General features: G+C 35.9%; 1 protein-coding gene across 5 annotated transcripts; it reads right to left on the reverse strand.

Moving 5' to 3' along the window:
- Window positions 1-1,687: 1,687 nt before the first annotated feature.
- LOC124409498 (serine/threonine-protein kinase SIK3-like) lies at window positions 1,688-17,176 on the reverse strand. 5 transcript variants are annotated; one of them, XM_046887139.1, is made up of 13 exons: window positions 16,989-17,176; window positions 8,941-9,237; window positions 8,654-8,824; window positions 8,036-8,159; window positions 7,148-7,268; window positions 6,714-6,954; window positions 6,125-6,446; window positions 5,811-5,947; window positions 5,513-5,666; window positions 4,616-4,753; window positions 3,950-4,171; window positions 3,632-3,828; window positions 1,688-3,542 (listed from the first exon to the last, which is right to left on the reverse strand). In XM_046887139.1, the coding sequence occupies exons 1-13, from the start codon at window positions 17,139-17,141 to the stop codon at window positions 3,033-3,035; spliced, it is 2,787 nt and encodes a 928-aa protein (XP_046743095.1). In that variant the 5' UTR covers window positions 17,142-17,176; the 3' UTR covers window positions 1,688-3,032. The 5 variants fall into 5 exon arrangements, with proteins under 5 accessions (XP_046743095.1, XP_046743096.1, XP_046743094.1 ...); XM_046887140.1 differs by having other exon boundaries at window positions 3,950-4,108; window positions 5,513-5,672; XM_046887138.1 differs by having other exon boundaries at window positions 5,513-5,672.
- Window positions 17,177-17,322: the final 146 nt, after the last annotated feature.

Below are 17,322 nucleotides of genomic sequence, written 5' to 3' on the forward strand. Positions count from 1 at the left end.
GTCAGTCACGCCTCGTGCGTATCACGTGCTTAGAACACTTGTTACCCGCAGGGAAAGAGACGCTAGAGTTCGGCCTTCGATTTTGACAGCTGTGGGTAAGAAAAGCACATACACGACCCGTCCCTCCGGCCCCACTTCCACCAGCACAGCTATCGCATTTGTGCAAACGCAACGCACATACGCGATAAGAAACATACATATGTCTGGCACTTATCTCTGCATGAACGATAAAATTCCGCTAGGAACGCGGAGAAAAAAGATATGCTGGGTGTGCGATTTTAATTCTGCTTAATACGTACTCTATGCATACGATGTATATATATGAATTATTGCACGTATTGCTCTCGGTACGTCATAACACTCTCAGAAAAATTCATATTGGTTTAAACTTTAAACTCTTTGTCCGTATATTATTTTTTGTGAATGTAGGTCTGGAAGGTTTCTGAAAGAAAAAAAAAGAAATAAATTTACTAAACAATACACGTAGAGTTATGACTATAATTGTGCTTCATGTTTAAATTCATTTTATTTCTTGATATTCAATCAATATGTATTAATTATGAGCACTAATTATTATTCAGTTTATTTAAAAATCACAGTCTTAGTTGAAGAATTGACAGCAGAAAATACTATCTTTACTCTATTCATATAGTAATAATAATAGTCATTATTATTATTATTATTATTTGTAATATACATGATTCATCTTGGTACTAGATATATATTTATCTAAATATGTATATATATAGATATATATGTATACCTATAAGTATATATACTTTCTTGTACATATATTTATACGTGTTGCACTTCTACAATCTGTGTTATGTACAATATTCAACTTCGCCCTAATCCTATCACGTTAGAATGTGCAACTGTGCGTACGTTCACTTAACCCTGCCTTTTATAGTTACTCAATTTTCTTTCCATTTTCTGGTCTGTTTTGTCTTACAGCCAATCAAAACTCCTTGACATTCATTCAACTGCCTAATAGTAAGCATAGGAAACCATGACATGTTTTCTTGCATCCTTTGGGGTACATACATTCGATAATTCTGCAACTAAATGAAGCTAAAAAAATAATCTTGATTATCAGCAACACTACTATTTACCGCAAATGAATGCATTTAAAGTTTTTATATCCTTTTCAATTCTCTTCTCTTTTATCTTTCACCCTTTTACGACACCCATTTATCTGTACATTTTTTTTTTCTCATGTAAGACCACTCTTTACTACATAAATGAATCCTATTTGTGCAGCTTTAAAGTTTCGTTACAACAACTAACGTTTCTCGATGCAACATTTTTTTCATCAGCTGTTTGACTGGCAAAAAAGTTTCATAAAAACTGAACACTTGATATCACCCGAATATCAGAAAAATGGGTCACATTCAAGATTGACCATTCTTTATCGTAGAATTGTTTCAAAATTGTACATTTTAAAAACTAAACCAAACGCTAATGTTGCAAGTCTCATTTGTAATCTGTTCACATACATTGGTGGAAAAAATTTAGTATAATTAAACAGCAAAATTGAGTGGACCGTCTATTTCATACCTACGGCGGATGTTGCAAACATTTTTTAAGTGGTGTCAAATATTTATATCTTCATCAGCTATTCACAGTAACATGACAATATGACAGTTTACATGACAATCTGTGTATGTGTGCATTTGTGTGTACACACATACGTACACATACACAGGGTACCTCAGGGCTATCGCACCATTGACTACCAATGCAATCCTCGTGAAAATCTACGATTGAAACGTTTTTTATTTTCGATAGGAAATTTACCATTTGCGAATTACAACCGTTTGAAATTGGTCAATCCGGTAGTGCATTTGATGCAGCAAAAATAAAAAAACCTGTCAGTCGCAGATTGTCACAATGGACACATTGATAGCCTAAGGGTTGATAGTTCTGGGTCACCTTGTATATATATTTTCAAGAAGTCGGTTATAAATAAAAGTAAAATGAAATACTGCGGTACAAACTGTAGTAATACGGGTAATGTAACACTAAATTTTATTTATCTCAATTTTTTTGTGTTATATTCGAATCTCTGGAAGTAGATAGCTAGTTAGACAACAATTTTTGCTCACAAGACATCTTTGTAATAGAATTTTAAATCTCAAACACAAATAATTTATACGAAATTGAATTGTACTATACGATCAACCACGTCAGGCAGTACATAAAATATTCATTGCAAAAAACCAGACATTTTGTTTCCGGAAGACGGTTTATTGCACTACTCAGCTTAGGAATGAAACTTTAAAGATATTTATTATCCAACCACTGTTGCATAAAAACGAATGATATCAAAGCATTAATCCAAAAAAAAAAAAAAAAGACTTACAACACGTATATTCACGATGTGATAACACATTTGCTCTCTGGAAAAAAGGAATATTAAAGTCCAGTCCAGGTAGTGCAACTGACGTGCTAGCAATGTCAGAAATAGGTCTAAATAATATTTTTTAGAGTTTTGCACGAATAGTAACCAAAATTCTATATTTAACATTCTTGTATGAGTTACAAGAGATCACGTTGAAATTCTTGCGAATATGGGAATTGTGAAAAAAATCAAACTGACCTACATGATATCAACTACAAACAACACGATAACGACAATCGCAATTTCCTCGACATAATTGACTACTCAATCCGTCCCTTATTATAGCAAATTTTTTTTATATCTTTCATTTTAATTTATTTGTTAACTTGATTTGTAAACCATGACTAGCGAGTTTTCTCCATTCCTGTATTATTACAGTGCAGTATTCATGTACAATTGTATTAAAAAATGTATTAAACTATTAAACCTACTAAATGTATCATGTACGAATATAACAGTAATATGAAACAGTATAATCTAAAACGTACCATATGTATGCGTATGGTAGCATGCGTGTGCAATACTGTGACGTGCGGTGTATGTGGCACCAGGAATGTAATGTAATTTAATGTAATGTAACTTAGTAAAAATTTAAAAAAAGATGAAAGATTTGGTTACACGCAAGACATCGTCAAACAGTGATGCAGGATATCAACTGTTGACAAAGTTGACTGTACTGGAGTTGGTCCCCACTAATCCGTCGCATTTTTATTCCCTTGACCTCTTTCTCTTCAGATTCACATACCCTAAGTTCAATTTGCACGCCACCCGGATACTCTAAGCTAAGCCCTCCGCCTTCAACTTCTTCTCTTGAGAATATAAAACCCTTCGGAGGCGCACATGCGTCGATAATTTGTTTAACTCGACCTAAAATTGCATCTGAATTCAACCTACTCGATTCATTGGACAATGTCACCTCAACTTCCGTCGGTATAGCGACATTCAAGGGTCTACCAATACCTCTCGTTATACTCGGCCTCGACGGATCGCACGGTTCCGATATAATGAAGCTTGGAAGTGGTTTGTAATGAGGCAGAGCATCCTCTAGCGAATCCGGAGACGGTGAAAGAGAGGGGGAGCCATCGACTAAAGTTACCTGATCGCCAAGAACGTCTGTTACTGATATTTGAGGAGGTGGTATCTGCAAGAAAAAATAAATAAGATATAAACGAATTGCAATACGGTATTTTAACCTTCAGTATTATCTGTATAAAGAACGACTGCGCTTACTCTTGTCACGTCAATAGGATGCTCTTCCTGTATCATATCTAACGCTGGGCTATTACTAGGAGAATAACTGACTGGTGTTGTCGCCGGAGATCTGTGAAGTCTAAGTGGGCTTAAATCCAGTGGCGCCGCTGGAGGCTGTGCCGGTGTACCATGCACTATACTGCCAGCTACAGGGGCGGTACTCAGACCACTTAGACCTTTGATAAACAACGTGAAATAAAATTTATAGGTACTTGATATTGTGCTAAGAATAGATTTTTGTTATCTCCCAGAGATTTGCAACCAATTCTGAATTGTTATGCAACGCAAGATGTTAACCTTGAGTTATGGCAGCCACTCCTCTCTCGTGAACGGGACTTCCAGGGATACTGGCAGGACTATGTGAAGGTGACGCCAGTCTCTGCAGCTGTTGATACTCGTGCTGAAGCGCCTGAATGCCTGGGCCTGGAGGCCCTGATCCTTCCGATGCACGGCGTACTGGAGAATAACGCTCCGAAGTTACGTGCGTGCTTGGCTCTTTATACGAATCCCTACTACCCACTACAAATACGTAAAATGACGTTAAGAAAACTTTTAGCTAAATGGATAAATATTCCAAGTACCGTGAGACGGAAAAAAATTAAACATAAGACTCTGAAAGGACTCGACAATTAATTGAGTGGATATATTAGACGTTGCACTTTTTTCTCTACATTTGAGCAACTAACATTGACGAATTGGAGAAAAAAATAAGTCATTTTATCTTATCCGAGATTCGAACTAATTGAAAAAGCAACGAAAAATAGAAAACATACAAAACTATCGACGATAGGTATGCAATACATGAACTCTACTTGGTAGAAGATGATATATGTATATAAAAACTCTGATTACCGTGTATGAAAATATCAGTGACAATCCATATGATAATTTGAAGGATTTGCTATAAAAATTCGAACGAGTTACATGTTATACAAATGAAGCAGAATTTGTGACAAAAATTACCAGCATTAGGGAAGAACAGGGAGGTTTTCCTGTGTTGAGGGAGCGTAGGTGTTCTAAGGTGAGACGGCAGCAGTCTCGGCGGGAGATACGCTCTATTCATCCTAGCTTCCACCTCCATGACCAGTTCCGGATTTATAACTACATGCATGTTACCAACCAACGAGGAGGCATGGCAGTGCAGGGAGCACAATAAAACCATGCAAAATCAAACAAACAGAAAAACAAATGAAACACTGAGAACGGGATTTGATCATTTTTCGAAGAAATTTCAAAAACAAAAACTCAGAAAGCACACATAAAGGTACTACATTGAGCTGTGACTAAACAAAACTATACATAACTCGCCGAATTAGAAATTAACGCGATTAAACGAACACAGTGGATTAAGACTAAGTAAGAATATTTGTCAATTCATTTGATAGAAGCTATCTCTGTAGAATCAGCTTGTCTCAAACGGATTTTTTAATAGTGCAGCCACAACACTTAAGTACATTGTTGTGATCAGGCTATGGTGTTGAAAAAAATATCCACGTGCCAGAAGAAATTCTTCAAAAATATCAACTTTTAGGGTGTGCATTTATCCATAATAGAATATGAGAAAAAAAATGCTTTACAAATTACAGTAGATATGAGTATATAAATAAGGTGTCGGATATTTTCAAAATTTAGCGAAATTCGATAACCAAATTATTGATACAAAATATAACTTAACAATTGAGTGATTGTAAATGATAAATAAATCAATTGATTAAAAAAGTACAAAACAAGGGAAGAAAATAAATTTGAAAAAAAAAGACGGCTAATGCTACATGAATGTGCAACTATTAACTTGTTCCTTGCAAACACCTAATATTAAAATTTTGTGTAAAGCGGTGAAGTATTTTCCGGTAAGTATACCTGGTCGTTGCATAACTGCAGTTACGCCGCTACGCCTTCTTCGATCAGTTCCTCCACCTCCACCTCCACCACCACCGCCTACACCTTCACCACTGCCACCACCAACCCCTACACTTAGCGGCTGTGAGCAAGGTACCATCGTCGGACTGCCAGCCTGTAACTGTCGAATTGTTGAAAATGTTATCATAACTCACATATAGGTAGTGTAAAGAATAACGATCTGTTCTGCATAGTTACAATTCTCTTCAGAAATCTCATTGAATTTCCAAACAGCAATGAGAACAAATAATAAACTCACAGGCTGCAAGCGCTCTCTGCTACCAGGTTGACTCCATCCAACATCATCACTGTTTCCAGTGGTTGTGCCGTGTTGTTGTTGATAGAACATGTGGAGATTAGCTCCCCCATCGGAGGCTCTCCTTCCAAAACCACCGGCTAGAATGGAAATCAAAAAAAAAGAATAAAGTGATTAAAAAGTAAAAAAACGTGGTATCTGTTCGATCTTCATTTCTATGTTAGCAAAACATGAATTTTATAGTTTTTGCTTAATTAATATATTCTTGCACAGTTACGTACATGGGAATTGCTGAAAAAATAAGCTATTCAACTTACTCGCTCCCATAACGGTCGGTGGTTTGAGAAGATGTTGGTCTTTGGTTTGGAAGTTTTGAGGAGGTTGATGCTGAACGAGAGGGAGGTTTAGTGGAAGATTAGTGTGAGGCAGCAAATGAGGGTCAACATTAGACTGCAAGGTTGGCAATAGGGGAAGGGGTGGGTATCCCTGTATATAGGTACAAGTGTATGGATATGGTGTTGGTGGCTGATGCGAAGCATCCCCAGGACCGACTGTGTGTCTCCTGGTTGCATGATAAGGAGTCCCAGAAGGCAAATGAAGGCCACTACATTCCTCTGTTTCCGCTTCGGCTTCGCCAAACTGTGATAAAGGAAGAAATTAAATCAACACTACATAAAACTCTTCCAAGTATGTCGAGGGAGAGGTGGAGGTATTAATGACAGTTGCATAAATCATTCGCAAAGATATTTATACTTGAATTAGACATCTACTTGATGTTATGTAAAAATCCCTACGCATTACGTGCTCCGTGAATTTTCAAACAGTGTTTAAAATAATCAGGTTTTATTATTCGGTTTAAATTGATATGGATATTGATAAACAATACTGTTCCCTATTGGGATTTACCTTTTCCAGTTGATGAGCACCGTCAGGCATGTAGTCCCCGGGTATACTTTGTATGCTAGGAATGCTGGGCATACTTGGCTCAAGTTGATCAGCCAGCAAGTTATATATAGCCGAAACATGGTCAAAGGCATTACCTTGCACGGCTTGTAATACTGTGTCCGGACTGAGACCAGGTAGCCTGAGCATATGTTCCAAAACTAATTGATTAAGTTGTTGCGGAGGTACTGGCTCGGCACTGTACCTAAAAGTTGATAAATTTTGTTTACCACATTGACAGAGACAACGCTATTCGCTCGGATTTTACCGATATATATTTCCATCTTAATCATAACTCAATGATGACAATAGAAAATTTCATAAAACCTCTAGCGTCTACAAGCTAATCAGAATTATGCGACTCTTGTACGAAATGTTGAAATATCGTATATACACACCCTCCTGGCTCAGGCTCTGTCAGACCATCTCCGACCATCCAGCGATGCGTCAAGATTTGTGTCATACTTAATCGCCGTTCTGGTTCCACAACCAGCATGTGTCTAAGTAGTCTTTCGCACTCTGAAAATTACCACCCAATTGTGTGTTCACATTTGTCTCTGATACTCGTTAACAGGTTCATTTTCAATATAATTAAACGTTGTTTCTTTTCAATTCCATCCAATCCTCAACGAAATCCATTGACATGTGACTGTTATAATTGATATCTTTATCGCTTACAATTATGTCCACTGTCAAATTATTTAAATCTATCGATTTTGTAATCTATATACGTATAGAAGCTATGAACTACGAATCTCAAGAATAATTTTCATATCTTTTAATTAATGCAACAATGGTTAGAGTAATTTTCCACATATCTTCATAATTTCAAATATACTTTCTAATCAAGTAATGAGATTTAGCTTGCTCATTCTACCAATCACAATTCTATCCCACAACTGCTACTCAGTCCAGCATTATTAAACGTATTTTGCCAAACGTTTTGAAATGAAAAGATGTTGTGGTAAAGAAACAAAGAATCGGATAAATTAAACTGTATGAAATGAAGGGGGAAAAATCACAATATATGTGGTGTCACAAAGTACAGCTATTGGTATTGCAGAGTTAAAAAAACAAAGATGAAAACCTTCAAACTTGATTTAAATATGTAATTTAATTGAATATCACCTATTAGGACCTTTTCAATGCTTCTTATTGTTGCAACTCTCTATAGAACAGTCAAAATAGTCATGGTTAAACCATGAAAATTATTACTGTCAATAGTGGAAAGTAGCGTCTGGATTCCATTTGGTGGAACCATTGTTAATTTCTGAATTTCTACTCACCTGCAGACATGAAATAAGGTATCCTAAATTTCCCCGAGATCACCACAGAGCGCAGAGACTGCATTGTAGGCCCATCAAATGGCAGCGCACCACAAACTAACACGTACAATACTACACCAAGGCTCTGTAATAATGTTGTAAATAGCCATTTAAATATGCGTAAATATGATAAATTATTTCGAAAATTATAACGTCGTGAAAAAGCGTGAGATAGAACAACAAGACTTTCAACAACAGCGTGTGAGATCTCGAGACCATTCAAATGTTAAGAAAATTGCGTACAGTGAAAAGAATAAAAGATACTCAATACCAAACTACAGATGATCAAATGTCAATTTATCCCCCCTTGAATAATGCCACTCAAGAACGTTGCATTTCTTAGCTGTTTTGTTGCCGGTTTAGATACAAATAGTAAGAAAAACTTGATTATTAATCATGCTGTAGAGCGAGAGTAGCGAGTGGTATACAGAAAAAAAGAGAAAATAGAATCAACACAACAATATATGCATGTACGATATATTCACATTGTGTGTGTATGTGTTTAAATCAACTTGTGATTCGTAGTTAAACTAAATAAAATCAAAAGTAAAGTTTGTTTTTCAATCCAATGATACATACCCATACATCTGCTCTAGGCCCGTCGTAAGGCGCTCCTTTAAATAATTCAGGTGCAGCGTATGGAGGAGAACCACACCACGTGCCAAGAGGTACACCAGGCGTATATTCATTGCTGAACCCAAAGTCAGCCAACTTTATGTTATTGTCTGCGTCAAGTAGCAAATTCTCAGCCTGAAAATAATGTTGTTTTTTATTTTAGATTTTCTTAGATAAGTAAAAAAGAACCATTTCGAAACTTTCGGACCAATGTAATGACTAGAAATAAGTTATGCGAAATTGAAGATTACCTTAAGATCTCGATGAACGACTTTCTGTTGATGAAGGTAACACACAGCATGAACAATCTGACGAAAAACACGTCTCGCCTCTGGTTCGGACATTTTTCCATTCCTAACTACATGGTCAAATATTTCCCCTCCAGCTGCATATTCTGTTACCAAGTATATCATTCTTTCTGTTTCCATAACTTGATACAGTCGTATGATGTGTGGATGCCGAAGCCTCTTCAATATGTGCACCTCACGAAAGATTTTTGCTAAATTCTCTTCGTTCAATTTCGTTTTGTCTATTATTTTAATGGCCACCTGAAATAGGAATCGAACGAAAAAGAAAATTATTTCACCTCTGATTAAATCATTTTTCGAGTACCAATTCAAAGAATTAATATTTTTTTAAATCTCATTTCATAATAGTGTGATCAAATGAGTTGAAAATAAGATATCATCATAAGACTCATGACATTTCCTTTGAAATGAAAATCTGTTGACTTATGTTTATTTTGCGTGTATAAAATGGTGTGTATTGATCCACAAGGCTGGCACATGCATCAAGATTCAATAGGACAGTCAGCAAAATCATGTGACAGACATGCTAAATGATAGCAAGTGGTAACTGGCAGAAGGACTCCGCTCTACACGCGCTCATCACTTATACCTTATAAGTGATAAGTTAGAGTACGATGCCATATTCTCAATTTCCCAATCTTTCATCTTATCAAATCTCAGCTTATCATTACATTTGGCGATAAATACGATTGCCGTCTGGGAAGAAAAAAAAAAGAGTTAAAGTTTGCCTTGATTTCTGCAAAGAGAAATCAAAGCTCGTGTTTCAACAACCAGAAAAAGGATATTTATGTGTGGCTTCATTAATTAGTTATACATGTCAACAATTGAATTACAAGACAAACAATTCACATTCATAGAAAATTGCCAAACGGTAGATTATATTTAAGTTGTCTAGTAAAATGTGAAATGCAAAATTACACGAGAATTTTAATTCTCTTTCACGTGCGCTGAAGAGGGCAAATTTTCTTACTACCGTCTAGACAGTAGTAATTTCGCTCATTTTACATATTTTTTACAATGTAGCTTTATTACTCGGTTTTTGTGGGAGGGTTTAAAAAATGCAAGGAAAATTATTCTCTTAAAAAAAAAAAAGAAAGCAAAATGTCTACTCGCGTTAAGAATTCGCTGAGAATCTCAGATTTTTCCGTAAGATACGCACAAAGTTCCCTGAAAAATTCAGTTTTCCAAGATTTTTTCAAAAATTATGGGGCACACTATTGCGGAAAAAATTTCCATAATATCAATTCTAGCCGATGTATAAATGTATGTGCAATACACGCATATCCAACTATCTATTGTATGTATGTACATACATACATACATACATAGTCGTATCTATATCTCATCTACTAGCAACAAATTCGCAACACGTGCGCGCGCGCGTAACAAATCGGTTCAACGATCTAACAGACAGTCTTCATTTATATTATCCTGTACGTAATATACGACGTAAACGACAAAGAAATGTATTTTCTATAGTGAACAATGCCATTACACTCCTTGTTTATCAGAAAACAATAGAAAATTTGCATACGATTGAACGGTGGTGATCCGTACACGATTGATTATTTTTTTTAATTACGTATTGAAATTTTGACAAATTTTGTTCTCTTCGATTATTATATGCGTAGAAAATCATTTTGGTTTTTTTTTTTTTCGTATTCAAAGAAATTTTTCTAAATCAACTCGAATATGTACGATTGAATTCTAAACAAACTCAGTAAAGAGAGGAAGAGAAAAGGAAATTTTTAAGAGCATCGTGATACGAATGAAAAATCATTTCTGACGTCACTTATGACATAACACGGCGGGTGAAACAAGATGATCAGAGGCGATAAAGATAAACCTTATTAAACTCGTTCGATGGTCGTGTACATACCTAAATACTGATTCGAAGAATTGAACCGGACTATTGAGAATGAACGATATACTTAGCTGTAACGTACAACCCTTAAATGAATCATAGTGGTAAGTATTCTTAGCACCTATTTTATGTCCATTTTTCGTCCATTTCGAAAACTTTGAAACATATTTCTTTCCGGATTTTTGCTATTCCCTATAGTATGCTAATAGGTTTTGAAATACTCGAGAGTAATTAATACGACATAATGTAAATTATTATCGTTAGAAACAAATTGATTGAAAATCATCGTGAAAATTGAAGAAATTTTTTTTTTTTTTTTTTTTTTTTTTGCCAAAAACGTTACCCCCTACGTATATAAAGGTCTAAAGTTTTTGGGGTCGCTGTTTCAGATTTGAAAAATCAGATTTTGAAAATTCATTATGGCAAATCCAATCAGCGATCTCGAAAATCTCTTGTCTTTTGACCAGTTTCGATAAAATTTGAAATTTTCATCTTAACTTTTTGAAATATGATTTCAGATTTGTAATCAGTGACCCCGTAACCCAATGCATAAAGTTTTTCGACCGGATTTGATTAAATTTGAAATTTTCTTCCAGCGTATTAAATTTTTTAAATCTGATTTCTTATTCGTAATCAGGGACTCCAAAAACCATTCAATCCTATCTTGTTATAAAAGTTAACTCAGTACAATAATGTGCGACTCAAAAGGACAAACGTACGTAAATGCTCTACGACACTGACAATGAATTACATGCAACAATAGTTGGTGCATAACTATATGCTATACGTAACATTGAATTGAATAACATTATGCCGTAGAATATTGCCCAACGTCTGTCCATCGATTTTACCCTAATCGTACAAACTGACTTACTCGCACCGCGCTCATTCATGAATTATATCATTCGATATATATATACGTATACAAATATCTGATATATAATCATGATAGGGCGGATTATAAAGTAAATGAATTAGAAAGGGCTAGAATCCGCAAGACTTTAATTTACAAGTTTTAAAAATCTCTTCGGGAATAAGCGAGATGATGAATGTAAGGCAGTGATAAAAAATAATAATAATAATAATAATAAAACAAGAACTGTGTTCCTTTTTCGAATATCAAGGCAATGTTTCTTTGTTTTGTATATCCCGTGAGTGTGCCAAATTCGTTTTTTTTTCATCGCCTTCGTGCTTATACACGTGTAAATAAAAAATTTTACGGTTTTCTGACTAAGTAAGCGTCGATTGACAAAGAAGCGCATTGATATTTACCTCGATACAAATACGTATAACTTTAAATCATTAATTACGTAATAAGTTAATTAACATTAGTATACCGACAGATTCATATATCCGGTGTGTTCTACATATAATTTCAACCTTGCGTCTAACTTTCTTGTTCGGAAAACGTATCATTATGTCATTTGGCAAAGCGAGCGACGAAGAAAAGGGTTAAGACTTAAAATATCACATGTACATTTGATCGATGATGATTAAATCACCACCAAACTCTGTAAATGAATAAATCTTCGTTTTAATTTAAAAAAATATAATCTATGTCAAAGTTTTGACATAGATTATATGTAACCATGCTTCTTGGTAAGATTGATATAAAAATTACTATCGTCATGAGTTTCGGATAAATCAAAAGCATACATTATAAAAGCTTTTCAAGGATAATTGTAACGAATAAAATATCGTGAAAAGTAAAAGGAGGCAAGGGGACCGTGATTATTGATGATTTGTTACCTCCATCACAGAAGCAGCTCTAATTTGCAAAAAAACATATGAGTGAAATTCGTACATACATATTTAACGCGTCTGTCTTTCTCTCTCTCTCTCTCTCTCTCTCTCTCTCTCTCTCTCTCTCTCTCTCTCTCTCTCTCTCTCTCTCTCTCTCTCTCTCTCTCTCTCTCTCTCTCTATCTATCTATCTATCTATCTCTCTCTGTTAGCCAACAGATCGGAGTAGATTCCCGTGACGTCACACTGACGTCACGCGCTACTCCGTGTTAATACATACGCGTAACACATGCCCATTTCGCGCATATAACGTGTGTAGACGTTCCCCAGCCGCAACTACCGCACTTGTTCGTTATAACGAGTATAATCTATATTGTATGTACGTATCTATACATTGTGTGCGAATAAAAAGAAGAGAAAAAAAAAGAAGCAAAAATGCCATGTTGTACGCACATCGACGATGCATATTTGCAAAGTGCAATTGCGATCGCGTGAAAGTATAAGAAAACCGAAATTCTTCCAATTACAGTATTATATACACGCTTTGAATAATTATAATCGTTGAATAATAGTTGGCTTCATACTCGATGTTGATCGCACATGTGTGTACATGTATGTATGTGTATATGGATATGTAAACAGTGAACTGGGATTTGAGAAGTCAAGACGCTTTCAACAATTCGAATACCTAGACGGAATCCTATTGGCGTAGCGACAAAATAGGTACTGCATCACGTGTTATAACGTTGCATGAATAATCACGCAGTTGTTAATTCGCAATGAGAGTGAATAACTGAAAAGAAATTGAGAGTGTAACGGAACAACGTGTGAATCAATTCTTTTTACATATGTTGCGGTTTTACATAGGCCTGTACGAAGCACGCCTCTGCACAACGTGTGTCTCTTTAATTATGTATAAGAACGAAAAGTAATAGACGATGATCGTGTGATTTTTGTACAAAAAAATTGCATCAGTGCGTAAATCTGCAGGCTGAGTAAATGTGCTTAAACTTATTTTGCGTGGCGATTATTCATATCGCTAGTTTTGGTTTTTCTTCTTCTTTTTCGTTCTTTACTTACGTTTTTCCATTATTCACGCTAAGTTGAAATTCAGTCAAAGGCCTGTCTTACATGCTTGTACACTGGCATTAATACTGTATCGTGTAACAAGGAAGCAAGTTTGCAATATGAATCGTAGGTGAGCCAAAGACGAATATTGCGAATACGCGAGGCGCAAAGACCTCCTTGTTGCGCACGATTCTTTACAGGTGTATAATAATCAAAATATGTTACGCGTTTTTTTCACGAAACACGGAATTGAGGTTAAGATCGCGTAAAGTTAGATTTGTTTTTCAACAGCGCATGCGTGCAGTACAGAAAAGACCACTTGAAACTCCTAAGAATCGAAAGTGGTCTTTTCTGTACTCCGCGCATGCGCATTCGCGGACTCACTTGACCGTCAGAGAAACGGGTATCTACTTTGCGTACAGAAGAGACGCACGAAAAACCGTGTAAAATATGCTCGCGTTATATGAAATATACAATAAACAAGCGAGGCAATATATTATATTTAGGGACAGAAAACATACGATGATGAGGAGCAAGAGATGTGTTGGAATGTATATGTATCTGATGCGTTACATGTATATACTGCGTATATATATATAGTAATGTAGATGTGTTTTTGCGCGAGGAGATAAGTTATCGTATACTATATAATATGAAGTGGCTAGAAAATTTTGTACAGTACCAAGGCTTCACCCAAAGCTGTTGATTCGCGCTAATTGTCACTAATTATCTTCCAAGTCCGATGGCTTTAGCGGTATAACGGACAATCCGCCGGCAGAGACAATCCTCTCGCGATTCAGACTTGCAGCGTATACACACGCGTCTTTATTATTCTCTAATTACATTTTATTCCTTCTCCTTTTCTTCTTCTCCCTCACATACGATAATAATTGAAGAGGAGAATTAAAAAACGCTGTAAGTGCGAGCAACTCAAAAAAAAAAAAGAAAAGAAAAGAAAGAAAGGGAAAAATACTGTTTTTTCTTCGTTGCATAGTTATTTATCGCTTGGTATTATTGTTTAAAAATGTAAAAAAACAAGCATGGAACTTACATAGACTTTTTTAATTCTGGTACTAGTCTCTTTAGTGGTCGGTGCTAGACGTTCAACGAGGTAAACATTATCTTCTTTTTATTTAAGTCGAATAATTCGGGTACTCGCTATATATTGCGATATTTTACTATATTTACAAGTAATTTAAATTATACGATAATAATTATATTATATCTTGTGTTCGGTTGATATAAGTGTAGTAAATATAGTACATACACATATCATTTTACACATTCATCATTCGGTTACGGAGAAAATGATAAAAATTATATTTTCGAGTAGCAATTTGAATACTTCTCCTCCACGCCTCTGCAATAATTCGAATCTGCACGTGCGATCCGATGATCACAGCGATTTCATTGATTTATTATTCTTTTATTATATGCATAGCATTTAAACTATATGAGAGTGTGATGCTGACAAAACACAATTCAAGGTTCGCTAACTATACCTTTTATGTAATATTATGAAATTGATAAACGTATATAATAGAATGGAAAACGACGCTATGTATGTATTCTTGTATCTATGTATGTATGTATGTACATTACATTACATGCCATTACATTAAGTTATACATTGACTAAGGACTGCTAAAGGCACAGCCAGCTGAAGGCGGCATTATGTTATGAAGCTCGTACCGAGGGCACAGAGATAACCACAAAAAATTATCTCAGATAATTTACTACACCACAGAGCGTGCAGTTTTCGAAACTCCACGATGATTATCAACGTGCCCTTTTACATTGATCTTACGGGATCAAGATAGACTTCAAAAGAAAATGCATTTGGCGCTTACATTGGACGCGTAGATTAACTCGTTCGATTTACACAAAAAAGTAGATTCCCCAGTTTTCATTTAAAGGAAAACCAGCTAAATCTTAGAGAAGCCGCACCGAGTGCGCAATATTCCTATGACGAATGCCAAATCGGGAGAAGACGAAGAAACTTTCAATTTGTGTACGTTTATAGCGTAAGTCGTACGAATAAACTAAAAATAAGAGCACATTCGTAAAGTAATTGAGTGCTTTTTGAAAGTGTCACCTAAAGCAAATACGATATGCAAACGGACAAAAAAAAAAAAAAAAAGACTCAAGCTTTATTATACTAAAGGAATAACCTTTTGCGTTAGCCAGATTGCCGCGCGATAAAAATAATTTGTTTACATTCACAGAGTAAGAAGTAAGAAGGTATAAAAAGTTGAACAAGCGATTCAAAAAAAAAAAAAAACAATTTCGCGAGTATGATCAATATCAAATCTACACCAGCAGCATATTGTAAATAAATAATTTCACCCGTTATTTTTTCGCGCAAACGAACGGGTTTTCCAACACGCGACCGCAGCATGCCATCATCTTACAATTGAGCTTGCAATTATCTAACTTGTCAAGTTTATCGGTCGGGATAGGAAGAACTGAGCGGCGGAGGAGGAGGCGGCGAGGAAGGGGGAGGGGGGGGGGGGGTTTGCTTTTTGTCTTTTCCCTCACAATCAGTCAGGGAATTTTTTGAACTTTCCAACGATGTACTTATTTAGCGGTTACAAAATGGCGACTGTTTAAAATGAAAATAAAAGCTAGTGACCAAAGTTATGTGCATAGAGGTATTATGATGTATGTGTGTATGTATGTATGTATGTATATACGTAGATGCGTGTGCAGTTCGCTTTTTCGGCGAGTCAAGATCGGCGTTTCTCTGTTTTCAAATGTAATATGTTCACATAATCATTATTTGTGCAATTGATTGGCAATAAAGCGAGCTACTCGATTTGATTACGCAGGGATATCGTAGATACAATACACCACATTCGAGTTCTTTACTCGCACAGAGGCATCTGACGTAAACGAAAGTAGCGTCAATAAATAAATATTCGCTAAAATCTCTAAGTGGCGAGAGCAAAATTTGATGATCAAGAAATACAAATTCCAGACAGGAAAAAAACCCGCGATATCACCGCGTCATATCGCTGTTTGTTGTTGTATAGATTAAGATTGAAATTTCTTTTTTAAATACTGAAATGATCGGTTAATTTGTTTAAAATCAATGTGGCTCGTCGATTGTTGGCGAGAGGCGTACGAGATAAGTGACTATCGTTGTGTTTTTTGCGATAGCTACTGATTATTGACCTACACATCATATGGAACGATGCCGAGTAGTTAATTTTGACAAATAATCCGTTTCATTCTGGTTTTTCACGTAAATTTCATGGCAAAATGATGGATTCCAGACTGCCAGTGGGACAGGTTTAGTAAGTATAGGGAATTCGTACCTTAGATTTCGTGACAACGTGGGTGGCCATTTTGACAACGGCAAAATTCCCTTTGCCGATGGTTTTCTCCAATTCGTAGTAACCGACGCGGATGAGTTTATTAACCGAACATTGCTGTGAAATTTCATTGTGCGACGATGTCGCGGATGCCATTTTTTGATCACTTGACTCGCACGACCCGTCGCCAATCAGCTACTGGGCTAGTACGACTCCAAGCCCACTAGGAGCGCGGTTATCTTAACTCCGCTCGCGTCATCTGGCGGCCATGTTTTTATCTTAAGATCGTCACGTGATCGCAGTTTTCAAATAATCGAACCATTCATCGATGATCCAA

Source organism: Diprion similis, chromosome 8, assembly GCF_021155765.1.
Source record: "Diprion similis isolate iyDipSimi1 chromosome 8, iyDipSimi1.1, whole genome shotgun sequence".
Classification (NCBI taxonomy): domain Eukaryota; kingdom Metazoa; phylum Arthropoda; class Insecta; order Hymenoptera; family Diprionidae; genus Diprion; species Diprion similis.

What these genes read in the sequence shown, in the direction of transcription:
- LOC124409498 (XM_046887138.1), bottom strand. Translation starts at nt 17,141, where the DNA reads ATGGCATCCGCGACATCGTCGCACAATGAAATTTCACAGCAATGTTCG. An exon ending in ACCTTATTTCATGTCTGCAG is followed by an intron (nt 7,269 to 8,035) that starts GTGAGTAGAAAT and finishes GGTAATTTTCAG; the next exon opens with AGTGCGAAAGACTACTTAGA. An exon ending in ATCCTATTGACGTGACAAGA is followed by an intron (nt 3,543 to 3,631) that starts GTAAGCGCAGTC and finishes TTTTTCTTGCAG; the next exon opens with ATACCACCTCCTCAAATATC.